This window comes from Molothrus aeneus, chromosome 18 (assembly GCF_037042795.1).
Source record: "Molothrus aeneus isolate 106 chromosome 18, BPBGC_Maene_1.0, whole genome shotgun sequence".
Lineage (NCBI taxonomy): Eukaryota > Metazoa > Chordata > Aves > Passeriformes > Icteridae > Molothrus > Molothrus aeneus.
Window position 1 is genome coordinate 1,901,578 of NC_089663.1, and position 19,070 is coordinate 1,920,647.

General features: G+C 54.0%; 1 protein-coding gene across 3 annotated transcripts in view; it reads left to right on the plus strand.

The window, feature by feature from the left end:
• Positions 1–10,405, plus strand: part of KSR2 (kinase suppressor of ras 2) — a 90,082-nt gene extending 79,677 nt beyond the window's left edge. For 2 of the 3 annotated variants that reach the window (XM_066561961.1, XM_066561964.1), the window contains 3 exons: positions 1,344–1,473; positions 3,680–3,813; positions 5,621–10,405. In XM_066561961.1, coding sequence (XP_066418058.1) covers positions 1,344–1,473; positions 3,680–3,813; positions 5,621–5,627 — 271 coding nt within the window. In that variant the 3' untranslated portion in view covers positions 5,628–10,405. Of the gene's footprint in view, positions 1–1,343; positions 1,474–3,679; positions 3,818–5,620 lie in introns of those variants that run through there. The other variant, XM_066561963.1, reaches the window with a different exon arrangement.
• Positions 10,406–19,070: the final 8,665 nt, after the last annotated feature.

The window sequence follows — 19,070 nt, forward strand, 5'->3', positions numbered from 1 at the left end:
CCCCCCATTCCTCTGCACCCCCATCATTCTCCCATTATTCAACTTTTTTTTTTTTGAGATTTCCAGCCAAATTATGTAAAATCAGAAGAATCCCAATTCCCAAAATCAGGGAGCTTCCCTAACCAGGAGGAATCTTTCGTTTATCAGACAGATTTTCTTCCACCCTGCTGTCATTTTAACCCTGGGTTTTGATCCTTTCACTGGTCACGAGGGCATCCCTGGGAGGGAAAAGCAGGCCCAGGGAATGTGCCTTGGACAGTGGGGCTGGCATTGTGGGAATCCAGGCTCATCCAGGCTCCGGGTGCCAGAAAATGATGATGCAAAACTTGCAGGCAGCAGCGGGGGTGGAAAACCACAGGGGTGCCCACCGGTGATGCCCTTGTTTTGGGATATTCCCTTGGATTTGGGATTCCTCATGGAAAAGAGGGCTTGGCTTAGCAATGAGAGCAGGAGCAGATGGCCGGGGCTTCACGTGGCCATCACCTGGGGAGGACACCTGAGATGGGTCATGGCACGGGTTTTTGGAGCTTGGAGAGATTTTTGGAGGAGAAAAAGGGAAAAGCTGGAGTGAAAGTGAATTCTTGGGCTCGTCCCTTCCCGGAATTCTGCTGGAGTGGCAGCTGCATCCCCACCATCCTCTCTTCAGCTGCTCCATGGGCAGTGCTGTTGCATCCAGGTGGGACAATCCCACTTGATGGCTTTGCCTGGGCCTCCATCAGCCTCTGTCCTCCTTCCCATGGGCTGGGATTTCCCCTGGTGGGAATCAGGGCTCGCTCCAGGAAAATGGGAGAGGTGACACCTCTGTATCAAGGAGCACCTCTGGGATGAAGCATCTCCTGGATGGTTCTGGAGCAGGGAGAGAGGTTGGATGTGGCTGCAGTGTCTGGACACCTCCCCATTGTCACAGACATCTTTTATCAAAAATCTTTTCTTTAAGATTTTTTCTTCTTGAGAAGCTGAGAAGCCTCAAAGACAAAATGTAAACAATGATTATCTGCTGCTGTGGAATGCAACAAGTAGATCTTTGATTGGCCCATGTCGGTTGTTTCTAATTAATGGCCAATCACAGCCCAGCCGGCTCAGACTTTCTGTCCAAGACAGAAGCCTTTGTTATCATTCTTTCTTTTTCTATTCTTAGCCAGCCTTCTGATGAAACTTTTTCTTCTATTCTTTTAGTATAGTTTTAATATAATATATATCATAAAATAATAAATCAAGCCTTCTGAAACATGGAGTCAGATCCTCATCTCTTCCCTCATCCTAAGACCCCTGTGAACACGGTCACACCCCATCCTGAATACCTGCTGGCTGCTCCATCTCTGATTCCAAGTGTCTCCCAACAGCACCATCTGGTATGAGCTGCACGCCCGGGAATGGCCCTTCAAGACACAGCCAGCGGAGGCAATAATCTGGCAGGTGGGAAGAGGGATGAAGCCCAACCTCAGCCAGATCGGGATGGGCAAGGAGATCTCGGTAGGTGCTGTGGGGCCCTGTGGGGGTGTACATGGACTGGGACATGGCTGGTGGGGCCCTTGGGAAACCCTCTGGATCTGCTGATCTCACCCAGCTAGGCTTGGTCCTGCTGCTGAGCTCAGCTGGAGCGCTCCCTTTGCTCCAGCCTTTCCCAATTTTGTAGGGATGGAGATGGGTGCTTGTGGGATGGACAACCCCCCTTCATCCCAGCCTTTCGTGAGGATGTGGGGATGCAAATGGGAGCCTCATGGGTTGGGCACATTCCCTCAACCCCAGCCTTTCCCAAGAACCCAGTGATGGAGATGGGTCCATCCCAATCCTTAAGAACCTAGTAATGGAGACAGATCTTCATGAGATGGATATGTTCCCTCCATCCCAGCCCTTCCCAAGGAATCTGGTGATGGAAATGGGTCCTCATGGGATGGAGACATCCCTTCCATCCCAGTCCTTCATGAGAATTCAGTGATGGAAATGGCTCCTCATGGGATGGAAACATTTCCTCATCTCAACCCTTCCCAAGGATCCAGTGATGGAGATGGCTCCTCATGGGCTGGGCACATCCCCTGCATCCCAGCCTTTTCCAAAAATCCAGTGGTGAAGATGGGTCCTCATGGGATGGACACACATCCTCCCCATCCCAATCCTTAACAAGAACCCAGTAATGGAGACAGATCCTCATGGGATGGGCTCATCTCCTCCATCCCCTCCATCCCAACCCTTCATGAGAATCCAGTGATGGAAATGGGATCCTCATGGGATGGAAACGTCCCCTCCATCCCATCCTTCCCAAGGATGTGGTGATGGAGATGGCTCCTCATGGGCTGGGCACAACCCCTGCATCCCAGCCTTTCCCAAAAATCCAGTGGTGGTGATGGGTCCTCATGGGATGGACACATCCCTTTCATCCCAATCCTTAACAAGAATCCTGTGATGGAGACAGATCCTCATGGGATGGACTAATCTTCTCCATCCCAGCCCTTCATGAGACTTCAGTGATAGAAATGGGATCTTCATGGGATGGATATGTTCCCTCTATCCCAGCCCTTGCCAAGGATGTGGTGATGGAGATGGGCTCTTCATGGTATGGAGACATCCCTTCCATCCCAATCCTTAACAAGAAACCAGTGGTGGAGATGGGTCCTCATGGGATGAATATGTTCCCTCCATCTCAGCCCTTCCCAGGAATCTGGTGATGGAAATGGGATCCTCATGGGCTGGGCACATTCTCTCCACCCCAGCCCTTCCCAAGGATCCAGAGATGGAAATGGATCCTCATGGGATGGACATGTCTCCTCCATCCCAATCCTTAACAAGAGCCCAGTAATGGAGACAGATCCTCATGGGATGGACTCATCTCCTCCATCCCAGCCCTTCATGAGAATTCAGTGATGGAAATGGGATCCACTTCCCAAGGATCCAGTGATGGAGACGGCTCCTCATGGGATGGAAACATCCCCTCCATCCCAGCCCTTCCCAGGAATCTGGTGATGGAAATGGGATCCTCATGGGATGGAAACGTCCCTTCCATCCCAGTCCTTCCTGAGAATCCAGTAATGGAAATGGCTCCTCATGGGATGGATATGTCTCCTCCATCCTCCTCCCTTTCTAAGAATCTAGTGATGGAAATGAATCCTCATGGGATGGAAACGACTCCTCATGGGATGGAAGCATTCCCTCCATCCCAGCCCTTCCCAAGGATGTCATGATAGGGATGGGTCCTCATGAGATGGACACATCCCTTCCATCCCAATCCTTAACAAGAAACCAGTGGTGGAGATGGATCCTCATGGGATGGACTCATCTCCTCCATCCCAATCCATAACAAGAACCCAGTAATGGAGACAGATCCTCATGGGATGGACTCATCTCTTCCATCCCAGCCCCTCCCAAGGATGTGGTGATGGAGATGGGTCCTCATGGGATGAATACGTTCCCTCCACCCCAGCCCTTCCCAAGGATCCAGTGATGGAAATGGCTCCTCATGGGATGGACATGTTTCCTCCATCCCAATCCTTAACAAGAACCCAGTAATGGAGACAGATCTTCATGGGATGGACACATCCCCTCCATCCCAGCCCTTCCCAAGGATGTGCTGATGGAGACGGGCTCCTTCGGGGTGAGGGCTGTGGTGGGAGAGTGCCTGGCTCAATTCCTGCTGGGAGAGGGCCTGGCTGGGTTTCCTGACGCTCTCTCCCTGTGGCTTCAGGACATCCTGCTGTTCTGCTGGGCCTACGAGCAGGAGGAGAGGCCCACCTTCACCAAGCTCATGGACATGCTGGAGAAACTGCCAAAGCGCAACCGCCGCCTTTCCCACCCGGGGCACTTCTGGAAGTCGGCAGAGTAAGTCCCCATCCGTGCCTTATTCCCAGATTCTATGGATTGGGGGAATGCCCTGCCCAGGGACCCTTCCCAGACCCTCAGCCATGGCAGCTTCCAGCCTGATCCCTTCTTCTCCCATGGCCAAATCCTGCTCTGTTCCATTGCTTTGGCTTAGTCACATCCCTGTGCTGCAGGAAACGGCATCAGAGGGTCCCCAGTTGGGATTTTGGAATCTGCCCTGTTGGGAACAGCAGGCAAAATGCAGAGCAATCACTTAGAAACTAATGTTCCTCCCCGGAATTTGTCATGTTGTGACAAACAGAACCAAAATCTCACCCGTGCGGGGGTGGCATTCACGGGGGGGATTTTTCCTGCTCCCAGCGTGCATCCCCGGAGGCTGGAAATGGGAATGGATGGAGGGGACGAGATGTCAGCTCAGGGAGAGAACTGAGGACATTTTGGGGGCTTCAGGGACCGATCTTTGTCCTCACAGAGGGTGGGAGATGCTGGTTTCTCCCGCTGCTGATAACAAACTGCCTTTTTTCCTTATCTGGGCGTCTCCAAGAGTGTCTGGAATGTCCCCAGTGCCACTCCCTGTTCCTTGGGGCTGCCGGGAGCAGCGCAAAGCCCGCGGCCAGGTGTCCCCCAAGGCACCCGGAACGGGAGATGTTAATCAGGAGCGGAGTTAATTCCCAAGCCACGCTCCAAGCAGGCACCAGGGCGGCTCCGGCAGCCGGGCAGGGGATGCTGGAGGATGCCGGGCCCCGAGGCAGCTGCGGAATCGCTCCGCTGGCTTTGGGAATGTTTTTTCCAGTCACTGAGCCACGCTCTGCCCGCCCCGGGCTGGGGCTGCCCCGCAGCTCCCTGTTAATTACCGTCCCAATCTTTTGCTAATCAGGATGTTCCAGCTCGGTTTTCCACGGCAGCTGATTCCTTCCACAGGGACTCGGCTCTGGCTGTTGTTCCTGTTAGGTCCTAGAAGGTTCCTGTTGGGTCCTGTTAGGTTCAGAATTCCCGGCTTGCACAGGGATGAGGTGGCCGTGGTCCCCAGGGCTCTGCCATCCCTGCATCCAAGGGATTGGGGCACAAACCCCGCGGGATCCTGGATGCACAGGGATGGGAGTGGTACCCAAGGAGCCCTTTCCCCTCTGGATGATGCTCCAGGAGCCGGGCAGGGATGGCAGGGAGGTACAGGATGAGAGGAATAGCAGATTTGTCTTTCCAAACAAGCTGTGGGTCTGCTGGTAGATAAAACCAGCTCTGGAAGAGAAAAGAAATCATGAGAGGGATTCCACTGATTGACGAATGGAAAAAGAGATTTGCTTTTACAAATAAACTTTAAGTTTGCTGATAAATGAAATTAGACACTGAGAGATGAAAGAAACAATGGGGAAGAAAAACCCCTAAATTCCATAAGGATTAAAAATTAAAGGGGAGGGTTATACCTTAGAGGGAAATCTTTGGTATCAGGTGATTAGGGAAGTCTGAACCTCTCAAGTACCTCAGCCAACGTGGAAAAAGAGAAAATGCGGCCAGGAAATTGGGATATAAAGGAGGCTGCATTCTCCAAAAATTGGAGAGACCCTAGGGGATGCCCCAAGGCCTCTCCCTTTATTGGAATAAAGCCAGAAAGGATTGCTCTGTCTCCTTTTTGGACATCAACCTCTGGTGTTTGTGGGTTAATTTTCCTAACAAGGGCTTCCCCCGGTGCCGCTGCTTTTGGGATCAGCTCCATGGCAAAGCTCTTCCAGGAGGGTTTTTCCCAAAGATCTTCCCTACAAACCCCCACGTTCCCCAGAGCTGACTCTGCTCCTTGTGTCCCCTCTAGGCTGTGACGGGAGGAGTTGTGGGACGGTGCCTTCCTCCCCCTGCGGGTCTCCTCTTCCTCTGCTTCCCACCCTGCGCTACGGAGCGAGCCGGGACCGGGACCGGGATCTTCCCCCGCGGCCTTTCTGCATCCCGGGAATTCTCTGGGAGCCGGAGCAGCCCCGGTGCGGTGGGATGGGGACAGCGGGCGGCTCTCCGTGCACAGGCTCTGGGGACAGAACCCCCCGAGCAGGGGTGACCCACAGGACAATGACTTCAGTTTATCCCCAGGGCTCCTCTGATCCCCATCCAGCGCTCACGACGATGCTGGGCTGGGGAGGGCTCGTTCTCTGTTCTCTGCGGGTTTCTTTAATTCCCTTTATTTATTTCTTTGCGGTGTTGTCATGAAAAAAGGGGGAATGTCGCTGATTCATGAGTTTGTGCCCGGATCCTGCGGGGCCAGGGAGTGCCGCTGCCATTAGCTGCCCCCCGCGGGGAAATGCATCTGTCCCGCTGCCCCCGCAGCCCCCGCAGCCCCTCCGTGGGCAGCGCTGACCTTTCACAAGTGGCTTCTCTGCCACTTACGTGTCCCCCCGCGGGTCTCCCTGCCAGCGGGACGCGGCTCCGCATTCCCGGTGATTTATCCCGTTAATTCATCAGCCGGCCCTGCCCCCTCGCTCTCCATCCCTGCCCCGCTCCTGCCTCTGCTCCTCGCTCCCCAAGTCCCGGGTTTGGGGCTGCTCTGGTGTGACCGAGCTCACAGGGGTTTTCAGATTGGGAAAGAGACGAGGATCTGACTCCATGTTTCAGAAGGCTTGATTTATTATTTTATGAGATATATATTACATTAAAACTATACTAAAAGAATAGAGGAAAAGGTTTCATCAGAAGGCTGGCTAAGAATAGAATAGAAAAGAATGATAACAAAAGCTTCTGTCTCGGACAGGGAGTCCAAGCCAGCTCCCTGTGATTGGCCATGAATTAGAAACAACCACATGAGCCAATCCCAGATGCACCTGTTGCATTCCACAGCAGCAGATAACCATTGGTTACATTTTGTTCCTGAGGCCTCTCAGCTTCTCAGGAGGAAAAATCCTAAGGAAAGGATTTTCCATAAAAGATGTCTGCGACACTCTGGGGCTGGGCATCAGCTGGAATTGGGATCCATCCCCTCTCCTGTGGTTCATTCCTGCAGCTGGGAATGCAGGCAGGCTCTGGTTGTACAGAGCAGCTCCCAGCCCCACTCTGGGACATCTCAGCCATGCCCAAGACCATTTTCCTCATCTCCCATCAGTCAAATCCCAGAGTTTCCCCAAAAATTCTCTCTGGGAGCTGCTGTTGCCACCTGAATTCCACATGCTGGTGTTTCCCTCTCCCCCTCCCAGCTCGGATGGGCCCTCCAGCCCCTCGGATGAGCTGTCAGATGAGAGCAAATTGCATTCCCAGGCTCTCATGGAGCATAATTGCTTGACAGGAACCATCCCAGATAATTCAATTGTAGTCTCAGTTCGCTTTAATTTGGAGCCGTGACGAGGCTTTGCAAACCCAGCCAGCCCTGGTTTGTCTGGCTGCTGCTCCAGCTCCTCCTCGCTGGTGCTGGGAGTGCTTTAGCATAAGTAAATGAACATTAGAAACTTAATTGCAGCTGGGATGAGATGGGATTTTAATTGTGGGGGTATTAAAATCCCCACGCGTGCACGTGTGAAAATCCAGGGTGGGCAGGAGCAGGGAGGGGTGGATCCAGCCCCACAAGGATCTGGAGGAGTCTCCTGCTGATGTTTTTGGGATGGGAGGCAGTGCAGGGAGCTGGGATGGGGCAGGATGGATTTAGGACTGAGCCCTGGTTTGGGTTAATTGTTCCCTGCTCCAGCAGCAAATCAGGGGTTCCTGAGTTAGGGCTCATCCCAGCTTCTCATCCCAGCTCTTCCCTGCCTTTCACCCCAGCCCAGCCCGCAGCATCCATGGCCTGTGCTGTCCCTGTTCCTGTCCCCCCAGGTGTCCCTGCTCCCCTCCCAAATGTTCCTGCTCCCTCCAGGTGTCCCTGCTCTCCCCAAGGTATCCCTGCCCCCAGTGCTGTCCCTGCTCCCCTCCCAGGTGTCCCTGTCCCCAGTGCTGTCCCTGTGTCCCCCCAGGTGTCCCTGTCCCCCCCACCTGTCCCTGTGTCCCCCTGGTGTCCCTCTCCCCTCCCAGGTGTCCCTCTGCACACATGTGCCACCAACCTTGCACTAAAACCTTGGGGTCTCTCTGAGCTCTCACCAATGCCTTCACCTCTGCTGCTCCTGTCCTCTGGGGGAGGCACAAAATCCCCTCCCCAGAGGTTTTGGGTGCTGGGGGGGGGCACGGGGAAGTGTCACCAATCCCCAAACGCCATCCAGAGGGAGCAGGGTCCTGCTGGCTCTGTGGGTTTGGGTTCTGAGCAGGTGTGGATTCCCAGGGGAGCAGGAGACAGGGGAAGGTGTTGGAAGGAGGAGGAAGGGGACCCCAGGGGGGAGCTCATCACGGGGGTGATGGATGTGGTGTGGATCTGTGGTGGAAGGGATGAGGTCTCTCTTGGGGTCATTGGGGTTTGCTCCCCGTGTCCCAAGTCCTGGCCTGGGAGGTCTCACCTTGGTGTCCCCCGAGGGGTCTCACAGCTGCTGGCAGATTCCTGATGGATTTTATGGCCAGGAGTGGAGGGAACAATGAACTGAGGAGTGCTGGGTGTTGGGTGGGCTCCCCTGTGGTGTCAGGGCCTCACTGGGCTGCAGCCTCAGCCACAGAACCGTGGGATGGGGTGGGTGGGAAGGGCCTCAAAGCTCATCCCATCCCACCCCTGCCATGGCAGGGACACCTCCCACTGTCCCAGGCTGCTCCAAACCCCATCCAGCCTGGCCTTGGGCACTGCCAGGGATCCAGGGGCAGCCCCAGCTGCTCTGGGAATTCCATCCCAGCCCCTCCCCACCCTCCCAGGGAACAATTCCTTCCCAATATCCCATTTAACTCTGCCTTCTTTCACTTTCAAGCCATTCCCCTTGTCCTGCCTCACTCCCCCTTGGCCACACCCTTCTCCACTGAATTTTGGGCATCCGGAAGAAACTAAATATCAGGAAGAAACTAAATATTCCTACAGCCAACCTCTCCCTGCTCTCCAGCCTCTTCCTCCCCTCTCCCCTCGCTGTGGTGTCTCAGCCACAGGCACAGCACAATGGCATCAATTGTCCTGAATTTATCCCAAAGGAGCTCCGAGGAGCAGCTCCTTCCCTTCCATTCCAGTTCTTCAGGCTGCCACATTATTCCCATCATTCCCTCTTATTTTTAAAGTCTTCATTATTTAAACAAAACCCCACCCGCCAAACCAACAAATCTTATTGTTGTTGTTGTTGCTGGCTGGGGTTTTTTTGACTCTGCCTTTGTGAAGGATATTTATTTTTTTCCCCCCTTTGGCCCAGTTTATAAATATCCAGCGCTTCAGCAGGGGGGGAATGCGGGAGAAGCTCTCCACAATAGCTCTGGAGGAGGGAGAGGGTCCATCCCGAGCCAGGCTGGGCTTTGCTGGGCGCTGCCTTTGAGATGCAGGAGCCGCCCCCAGCCCCGGGGCTGCTCCTGGCCCAGCCCTGCCGCTCCATCCTCCTCCCTTCACCTCCCCTCTCTTCCCAGAGCTCCCTGGCTTTGCTGCTGCCCGAGGGTTTTTCCAGCATTTTGGTGCTGGTGGAGTCACCACGTTTGGGGCTGGGTCATGTGGACTCTCCCAGAGGAGGAAGAGGTGGCCCCAAAGCTCTGTGTCCTCCTTTGGCTGCTGAAGGATATTCCCTGCTCTGGCTTTTTCTTCTATTTCCCTTTTCCCCACAAATTCCCAAATCCTCGCTGAGCCCTGACCGGGCAATTTCTGGGAATGACGAGCTCAGAGTTCGGCCCCCATGACTTTTATCCGGTCCTTGCCCGTGGCAGGAGCTGGGATGGTGCAGATTTGGCGTGGATGGAGGCACAAATGAATGTCTTGGAGGCGGAGGAGCTGCTCAGCCTTTCCCAGAGCATGGAATTATGGAATGGTTTGGGTTGGAAGGGACCTCAGACCCCATGGCAGGGACACTTCCACATCCCAGGCTGCCCCAAGCCCTGGCCTTGGGCACTGCCAGGGATCCAGGGGCAGCCACAGCTGCTCTGGGAACCTGTGCCTGCCCTCACCAGGAAAAATTCCCTCCCAACACCCAGTCCAACCCTTCCCTGTGCCAATTTTAGGATTCTATGGAAGAGCTGGTGCCTGGAACTCGGCCTCTTTGGCTGTGTGAGGAGAAGGGCTCTGTGCTGAGCCCCTCTCCACCCCCAAGTGCCCTGAGTCAAGCCCTTCCTCCTTTCTTCACCCTTTATTTATTTTAAATTATTTGAATTTAATTGAATTTCTATGAATTTATTTAAATTTATTTGACTTTCTGTGAATTTATTTGAATTTATCTATTTTTTTTGTTGCCAACAGCAACTCTTTGGGGGGGGAAGCTTGGTCAGCTGCAAGCGCTGCCTTTAATTTCAGGTCCCTGTAAATTCCCATGTTCCATTGCCTTGTACATAAGGTATATATGGATATATATACATATCTCTATATGTATGTATATAGATATATACAGACCTCAATCTTGTACAGTTTCCAACTGAACTCGCTGGCCTGCTTCGTTTTCTCCGTGGTAGTTTGCAGAATGAGCTGATTTTCAGTTCCCCTTTCCTCCCTCCACCTCCTTTTTTTTCTTTTTATAAATATATATATAAATATAAATATATATATATATATATATTTTGTTGTCGTCGTTGCAAAAAAAAAAAAAAAAAAAAACAACACCTCTGGAAAAAAAGAAGCTGGTGAGAAATAAAACTACAAATCACCCCCACAAACCACTGAGAAAAACTAAAAAAAAAAAAAAAAAAAACCAACCAAAAAAAAAGGAATTTCTGAGAAAGGCACGATGGATTCTCCCCGCTGTAAATTTGTACAGGAACATTTCTAACGTTTTCTACACTTGAAGAAAGTAATTTCTAATTTCCGCTGTCTGGCTGGGTGCGAATCTCTGGGACCTGCAGACCTGGATAGCCATTTGTTCCCGTGGTTTCTCGTGCAGTGTTTGGTGAGGTGACAGTGTATGAATTATTTATGCCAATAAAAAGAAAAAAAAAAAAAAGACCAAAAAACTAAAAAAAAAAACCAAAACACATTTGAAAAAACCTTGTGCTGCTCCGTGTCCTCTCCTTGATTTTTATCCATGGTGGGGTCGGGATGAGTCCGTCAGAGCTTTGGGAGCATCTCATTGTGGTCCAGCCCTTCCAAATCCCTTTTTCCCTCCCAGTCCAGCCCTTTGGCGATTAGAATTCCCAGCTCACACTCGGATGGGAGCTGCAGCAGCAGCACAGCAAACACGGGGATTGGGCACGCAGATGAATTTCCACCCAGCTGTGCTCAGCAGAGGGGCTGTGGGTGGCTGAGCCCGGTGATGGAGCACTGGAGGCTCCTGGCATCTGCTGCCGCCTTTGTTTGCCTCTCCCACGCTGTTTTCCCGGGATGCCACCATCCATCTGCCAGGCAGCCCCTCGGGCTCACGGGGGCACCCAGGGGATGGAGCAGAAAACCACGGGGAGCTCACACGGTTTCCCCCCTCTCTCCTTCCCTCCTCGCCGCTGCCCGAGCACTTGAAAGGTAAAATAATGATGGCTGGCCATTAATAAACCATGAACGCTCCACACTTCTCCCGTCGAGGGCTTTTCATCTTTCAAAGCCTGCAGGAGCTGGAACCAATTAAAGCAGGCTGAGCCCGGGCGGGGGCGGGCACGGAGCCAGCCAGGGGTGATGAGGGGAAGGGGCTGCTCCGATGGATTCTCCCAGCAGCAGAAATCGGGGATTTGGGGCTAAAGAGGCACCACTCGATGCCTCCCCTCGCTGGGCTCACCGTGGTGGTGTCACCATCTCTTGGATGTGCAGTGAACAGGGTGGTAAAGCTGCAGGGTTGGCACCAGTCTGGAGAGGAACTGGTTGGCACTGGTGTGGAACTGGGCAGCACTGGTGTGAAATGGGACAGCCCTGGTGTGGAACTCGGCAGCCCTGGTGTGGAACTGGGCAACACTGGTGTAGAACTGGCTGGCACTGGTGTGGAACTGGGCAGCCCTGGTGTGGAATTGCTGGCACTGGTGTGGAACTGGGCAGCCCTGGTGTGGCACTGGCTGGCACTGGTGTGGAACTGGGCAGCACTGGTGCCTCCATCTCTGGGGGCAGAGCTGCTGGTGGCACTGCAGTGCCCAGTGCAGGGAGGCTGAGCTCACTCCTGGCCTGTGGTTAATGAGATGCCAGCACCAGAACAGAGAAAAATGTCCAAAATATTCCCCGAAGCAGCTTTAACAGCAGCTTTGGGGGGCTGGGGATGCCTTTGGGTCCATCCCTGTGGGGATCTGTGTGTGTGTGTGTGCAGGGACAGGCACAGCGATGCTCACACATGCCTGTCACCTCCTCCTTGCTGGGGATGAATCACAGCCCATTAATATTTCACAGGATAAACACCAGGAGTGGCAGAGGAGCTCAACCCCAGGCCAGCAGCTCCAGCTCTCTGTCCCTGCTGCTGGGTGAGCCCACGGTGTCACTCCTGCTTGGGTGCTCTTGGTGTGGGCACAACGGGGATGCTCCAACATCAGACAGGGGTACTGAACTTTTGGGGTCAGTTGAGATGTTAAACCACTGTTGCAGTGCCAATATATGGGAATTAAATACCAATATAGCCAGATGGGACATGCCTGGGCTCGTCTGGCCCTTGCTGCTGAACCAAATAGCGGCAACTGTGGTGTTTCACCCCAGAGACACTTTTGGCTGGCTGGGTGTGTGGTGTTTCACCCCACAGACACTTTTGGCTGGCTGGGTGTGTGGTGTTTCACCCCACAGACACTTTTGGCTGGCTGGGTGTGTGGTGTTTCACCCCACAGACACTTTTGGCTGGCTGGGTGTGTGGTGTTTCACCCCACAGACACTTTGGGCTGCCTGGGTGTGTGGTGTTTGACCCCACAGACGCTTTTGGCTGGCTGGATGCTGCAGCTGGGCACTGCAGACAAGTCCAGGCCTGCAGGAGCTCTGGTGGTGCTGGGATGGAGCTTCCCCCCATAACAGGGGCTGCTCCTCAGGTTTCCCTCTGTTGGAGAAGCTTTAAGGGGATGGTGAAGGAAAGGAGTCGGTTCTGATGGAGGGTTTGGATCCAGAGCTTTATTCTGGCCCACAGGGCTCTGAATGCAGCACCAGCTCCAACAGAGCTCCCTGAGCCCGTGGCTGCTGCTCCTTTGAACCCCGGGGAGAGGGGCAGGGAAGGGGCAGGGAGCCACCAAGCAGGGACAGGAGGGGAGGGACAAAGGACACCTGGATGGCCCAGTGTCCTCAGGGTTGAAAGGCATCTTTTGAACTTCGCCAATCACACGAGAAGCCCTTTCTGGAATGCCAAGATTGACGGACAGCACTCAGCAGGGGCAAGGGAGGGGAAGGGAGAGGTTATTGGCACACCTGGGGAAAGAACCGGGATGACTGAGACAGGCTATGACATCACACCACAACAAACCACCTCAGCTGCCACCAGGGTGGCTCTAAACGTGTCCCTGTGGTGTCCTACTGCTGCTTGGGTCTCCCACCCTCCCTCCGGACACACCGGGCTTGCTAGAGACACAAATCTGCCTTGATTTGTGTAATTTTACCCCCAAATTCAGCCGTTTATTGGGCCGAATTTACCAGCCCCGATGCCCCGAGGTGCGGCCGGTGGCGCAGGGCTCTGCCCCCGCGGGACCCGGGCTGTCCCCGCAGGGCAGGGCTGCCTTGTGCCCTGCAGCAGCACAAGGAAAGGCTGGCGAGGAGCCGAGCCGGGAGCTGAGAACCAGCGGTGACCCGCGGGAGGTCCCGGGGAGGACACGGGGGACAATCCGGGCTGGCCGCGGTCCCGCATCCCTGCCCGGTGCTCCCCGGGCCCCACAATGGGCCATTGTTCCCAGCTCTGATTTATGCTTCCTCCCCAGGCTGCTCTGGCCTTTCTCAGGAGCCTTCAGGAGCACAGGGCCTTTGACTCTGGCCAAGGGGGGCTATTTACAGACGTGAATGAGGCCGGGTTGCTGCGGAAAGTGCCTCGAGCTGTTTATTTTTTAGCATCAGTCTCGTTTCATGGTTATGACAATGGGAAGATGCTAGCAGCTCACATTCAGGCAGCAGGCTAAAAAACTTAATGTTATAACTTACTTTATAAGCTTCTTAACTAATCACACACAGCAAAAGCACTTTGACAGTAGTTCTAGCCAATCACCATAAGCACCTGCACCTTTGGTTAAAACAATCTCATAACTGCTGCTTTAACTCTACTCACACTTTTGCTGTACCTAAAGCCTACCTTTTACAACTTTCCCCAAAACCCTCTGATTTTCCCTCTAATTTTGCCAATCCCCACAGGCCGCTCCTTTCGGAGGGAGCTGTACCTAAAGCCTACCTTTTTCAACTTTCCCCAAAACCCTCTGATTTTCCCTCTAATTTTGCCAGTCCCCACAGGCCGCTCCTTTCGGGGGGAGCCGGGCTGGGCTGAGCCCCCGCAGCCACCCCAGCACTGCCCCGGGGCGGGGGGTCCCGCCTGGCTAAAGCTCCATCTCTTCATTAGGGCTTGATTAGCTCATTAAGGGCTGCCCTGCGCCAGCAGCGGGACGCGCTGGGCCAGCCCGAGCCCCGGGGGGACAGAGCAGCGCCCAGGGCCGGGGTTAATTGGCCGCTCGTGTCGTGGCCACCCGGCCTTTAACAGGATTGCGGCTCTGAGCCAGCGCCGGGCTGATCCCGCTTTGGCAGGGATTAATTCCGTGCCCGGGGGGCTCCAGCCGCTCCCGCAGCCTGCGGGGAAGGGGAAGGGGCTGCCCTGCTCCAGCCCCCGCTCCTGCTGCTGCTGCTGCCCCATTACTCAGCAGATTCTCTTTCCTCGCCTCTATTTTTACGCTGCCCTCGGGGATAGAAACCCGACCCCTGTGACTGTGGACCCTGCCTGAGCTCTCAGCGCAGGATCTTTTCCTCCTGGCAGCTCTGGCAAGGAAGAAATTCCCAATTCCCAGCTTTTTGCCCTAAAAGTGACACCTGCAGCCTCCTCCTGAGAGCCGAGCCGTGCCCTGGGCAGCAGCAGGTAGAAAAACTGGCTGAGGGTTTTCCTGTGCCCCAGTTTTTTATTTATTCCTGGTGTTTTGGGGGTACAGGGTGGCTTTCTGTGCCTGGATTAGGGGTGGGAGGGCGTGACAGTGTTCACAGGGGTTCTTGGATTGGGGAAGAGACGAGGATCTGACTCCATGCTTCAGAAGGCTTGATTTATTATTTTATGATATATATTACATTAAAACTATACTAAAAGAATAGAAGAAAAGGATCTAATCAGAAGGCCAGCTAAGAATAGAAAAGGAATGAATAACAAAGGCTTGTGGCTCGGACATAGAGTCCAAGCCAGCTGGGCTGTGATTGGCCATTAATTACAAACATCCAACATGGACCAATCCCAGATGCACCTGTTGCATTCCACAGCAGCAGATAACCATTGGTTACATTTTGTTCCTGAGGCCTCTCAGCTTCTCAGGAGGAAAAAGCCTAAGGAAAGGATTTTTCATAAAAGATGTCTGTGACAGGAGGGGGTCAGGGGACCCCGGGGATGCTGTGAGGTCCCTGTGGGGTTGGGAAGGGTTGGTGATGCTGAAGGAAAATAATCCCACACTCGGGGTTTGTGCCTGGGCACCTGGAGGGGAGAAGTTGTCCCAGAGGGGAATTGTCCCACCAGGGTCTGGGGGATCTGTGCCAGCACCTCGGGGTGCCAGACATCCCTGGGAGGCTCTGGAGAGGGTGAGGAAATCCCTGTGCCCCCATCCTAGAGACAGGGTAGGGGTGTCCTGTGGGACCCCCTGGCTCCATGGCCCCACTTCCAGCTGGTGGAGTGACACATTCCAGCGTCCTGGAAGGTGCCAGGCACGGTGGATGAGCCTTCAGCCTGAACTTCCATCCTCCTCAGCCACCAGCTCCTGTGGGAACAGCTCAGCTCCAGCCTCCTCCAGCCCCACAGCCATGGGGCAGAACCCAGCAATTCCCACTGCCAAAACCATGGTATTCCCATGGCCAAAACCAGGGAAATAACACTGCCAGAACCCAGAAATTCCCACAGCCAGAACCATGGAATTCCCACAGCCAGAACCATGGAATTCCCACAGCCAGAACCATGGAATTCCCACAGCCAGAACCATGGAATTCCCACTGCCAGAACCAAGGAATTTCACAGCCAGAACCCAGCAATTCCCACTTCCAGAGCCGAGGAATTCCCACTCCCAGAACCAAAGAATTCTCATTGCTAGAACCAGGAAATTCCCACAGCCAGAACCAGGAAATTCCCACTGACAGAACCAAGGAATTCACACAGCCAAAACTACAGAATTGCCACTGCCAGAACCAGAGTATTCACACAGCCAGAGCCAAAAAATTCCCTCTGCCAGAACCAAGGAGTTCCCACTGCCAGAACCCAGCAATTCCCACTCCCAGAACCAGGGAATTTCCACTGCCAGATCCTTCCCCTTCCCCCTCTCCAGAGCCTCCCTGCACCCTGTGCAGATCCAGGATGTGCAGGCTGCCCATGCAGAGCCATTCCCACCCGGCAGAGCTGTGCTTTAGCTGCTCCCAAAGCCTGGATGTGCTGCTGGAAATGCAGAATGAGCTGGGCAACAGCCAAATGTTTGGGGTTTGGGGGGCTCAGGGGCTGATCCCTTCATGGGAGGGATAAGTCCAGCAGCAAATTCCCCATGGAAGGGGTGAGCAAGGAGCATTCCCCATGCAGGGCTGAGCTGGCAGCTGGAGCAGGCTGATTCCATGTGGGATTGCACTCTGGGAGCACTGGGATGCTGCAGGGAGAGACTGGAACCCATTTTGTCCATTTTTTCCAAGCTCCTTCTGCAATGGTGTTGCCAAATTCCCCCCACCAGGCCGTGCTGCAGGGCTGGGAGCTCCCAGCAGGATTCCTGAAGGGAAATCTCACTCCAGGAACACCTGGTTTTCTCCAGAGGTTTTTCCAGAGGCTGGTTTGCTGGCTGCAGTGGCACTTGGAGCCTTGCTGTCCCTCTGGGTCTGGTGACACCAAGAGCCTCTGCTGGCCCTGGCTGCTGCCCCATGACCAGGGGACAGCCACCCCGAGCTCCTGGATGTTGGGACTGATGTCCCTGGATTGGGTTTCAGATATTTTTGGTCCTGTAAATCCCATGGGTGATGATGCTCAGCACGATGGGTCCTTCCTCCACGTAGCCAAGCTCTTTTTTGGGATTTAACCTCCCTTAACTCTTCTTCCCAGGTGCCTGCTCCATTCATCCCCAATTCCAGCTCCCTGCATGGGGAATGCTCCTTGCTCACCCCTTCCATGGGGAATTTGCTGCTGGAATTATCCCTCCCATGAAGGGATCAGCCCCTGAGCCCCCCAAACCCCAAACATTTGGCTGTTGCCCAGCTCATTCTGCATTTCCAGCAGCACATCCAGGCTTTGGGAGCAGCTAAAGCACAGCTCTGCCGGGTGGGAATGGCTCTGCATGGGCAGCCTGCACATCCTGGGTCTGCACAGGGTGCAGGGAGGCTCTGGAGAGGGGGAAGGGGAAGGATCTGGCAGTGGAAATTCCCTGGTTCTGGGAGTGGGAATTGCTGGGTTCTGGCAGTGGGAATTCCCTGGTTCTGTCAGTGGAAATTTCATGGTTCTAGCTGTGTGAACTCCTTGGTTCTGTCAGTGGGAATTCCATAGTTCTGGCTGTGTGAATTCCCTGGTTCTGGATGGGTGAATTCCAGGTTCTGGCTGTGGGAATTCCCTGGTTCTGGATGGGGGAATTGCTGGGTTCTGGCAGTGGGAATTGCTGAGCTCTGGCAGTGGGAATTCCCTGGTTCTGTCTGTATAAATTCCCTGGTTCTGGCTGTGGGAATTCCCTGGTTCTGTCTGTATAAATTCCCTGGTTCTGTCCATATAAATTCCCTAGTTCTGGCAGAGGGAATTTTTTGGTTCTGGCTGTGGGAATTCCCTGGTTCTGGCTGTATAAATTCCCTGGTTCTGGCTGTATAAATTCCATGGTTCTGTCAGTGGGAATTCCATGGTTCTGTCAGTGGGAATTCCATGGTTCTGGCTGTGGGAATTCCCTGGTTCTGGCTGTATAAATTCCCTGGTTCTGGCTGTGGGATTTCCCTGGTTCTGGCTGTGGGATTTCCCTGTCTCTGGCTCTGTGAATTCCTTGCTCCATGGCTCCAGACACCACCAGCGCCGTTGCCCAGGTCCTGCCCTCGGGCTTGGCTCCGTGCAGAGCTGCCCGAGGCGCTGGGAGGAAAATGGATTGATTGCCTCATTATCCCTGCTCAACCCCGCTCCTTAAATACAGCACACCTGCCCTGAGAGCTGCTCCCACACCTCCCACGGAGCACCCTGGCGCTGATTTTCCTGGGAAACAACTCCCTGACCATCCCTGGGTGCAGAGGTGAGCGGGATCTGGGCTGGGCTGGGGGGATCCTCCAGGCTGGATCTGTGTGCCAGGATTTGGGATGCTGCTGGATGGGATTGTGCGCTCTGGGGTGCCTGTTGTGGGGGGAATTTGGGGAATGAGTGGCTGGGAAGGTTGTGCTGTGCTCCTAAATGGAGATGGGAATTGTTATGGATCCACTACTCTTGTCATGGGAATAAGGTGGGAAAGGCAAAGGGTTCACCTTCAGATATTTGGGATGCTGCATAAACAGCAATTTCCCTGCTGGGAGCTGCCTGTTCCTGCCTGGCTGCAGCTCCAGGGCATCCATCCATCCATCCATCCATCCATCCATCCATCCATCCATCCATCCATCATCCATCCATCCATGGCTTCCTCCAGTGCTGCTGGAGATGTCCAAGCCCCCAGTAAATTCAATTATAAAAGTGGAAAAAGGGCCTGTCCATCAGTCACAGCCCCTTTTCCTATTGCTCCCTCCTCATTTCCATGAGTTTGGTTGGTGCTGGGGAGGAATCCTGGGAATCTGGGATTTGGAAGCCACAACTGAGGGCTCAGAACCACTGAACTGCCCCGATGCCTCTGCTGGGATGTGGCTGCTCAAAAATCCTTCCCATGGAGGTTTGTTGGTTAAATGGCTCTGGGACAGAACTGCAGGACTGGATTCTGGTTTAGGGAATGGGAATTGCTGGATTCAATGGCTAAAAGTGGAGTTTGGAGGGAGGGCATGCAGAGTTCCTGCTCTCAGGAGCTGTATCTGAGTCACCTTGGGATGGGAAGGATCATGTGAAGTGTGACCTGCTCTGGAGGTGTTGACAACAGTCATGTGACATCAAAAACTGTTTTTATTTTATTTTTTTTTTAGCTCCTCCAAGTTAAACTGAGGCTTTTGGGCAGGAGAGCCATGTCAGTGTTGGTGTAATAGGTGGGTCAAGCTCATTTCTCCCTGCTCAGGGCTCTCACTGGGGTTAAAATCCCTTCAATTCAAAGAAGGAAAT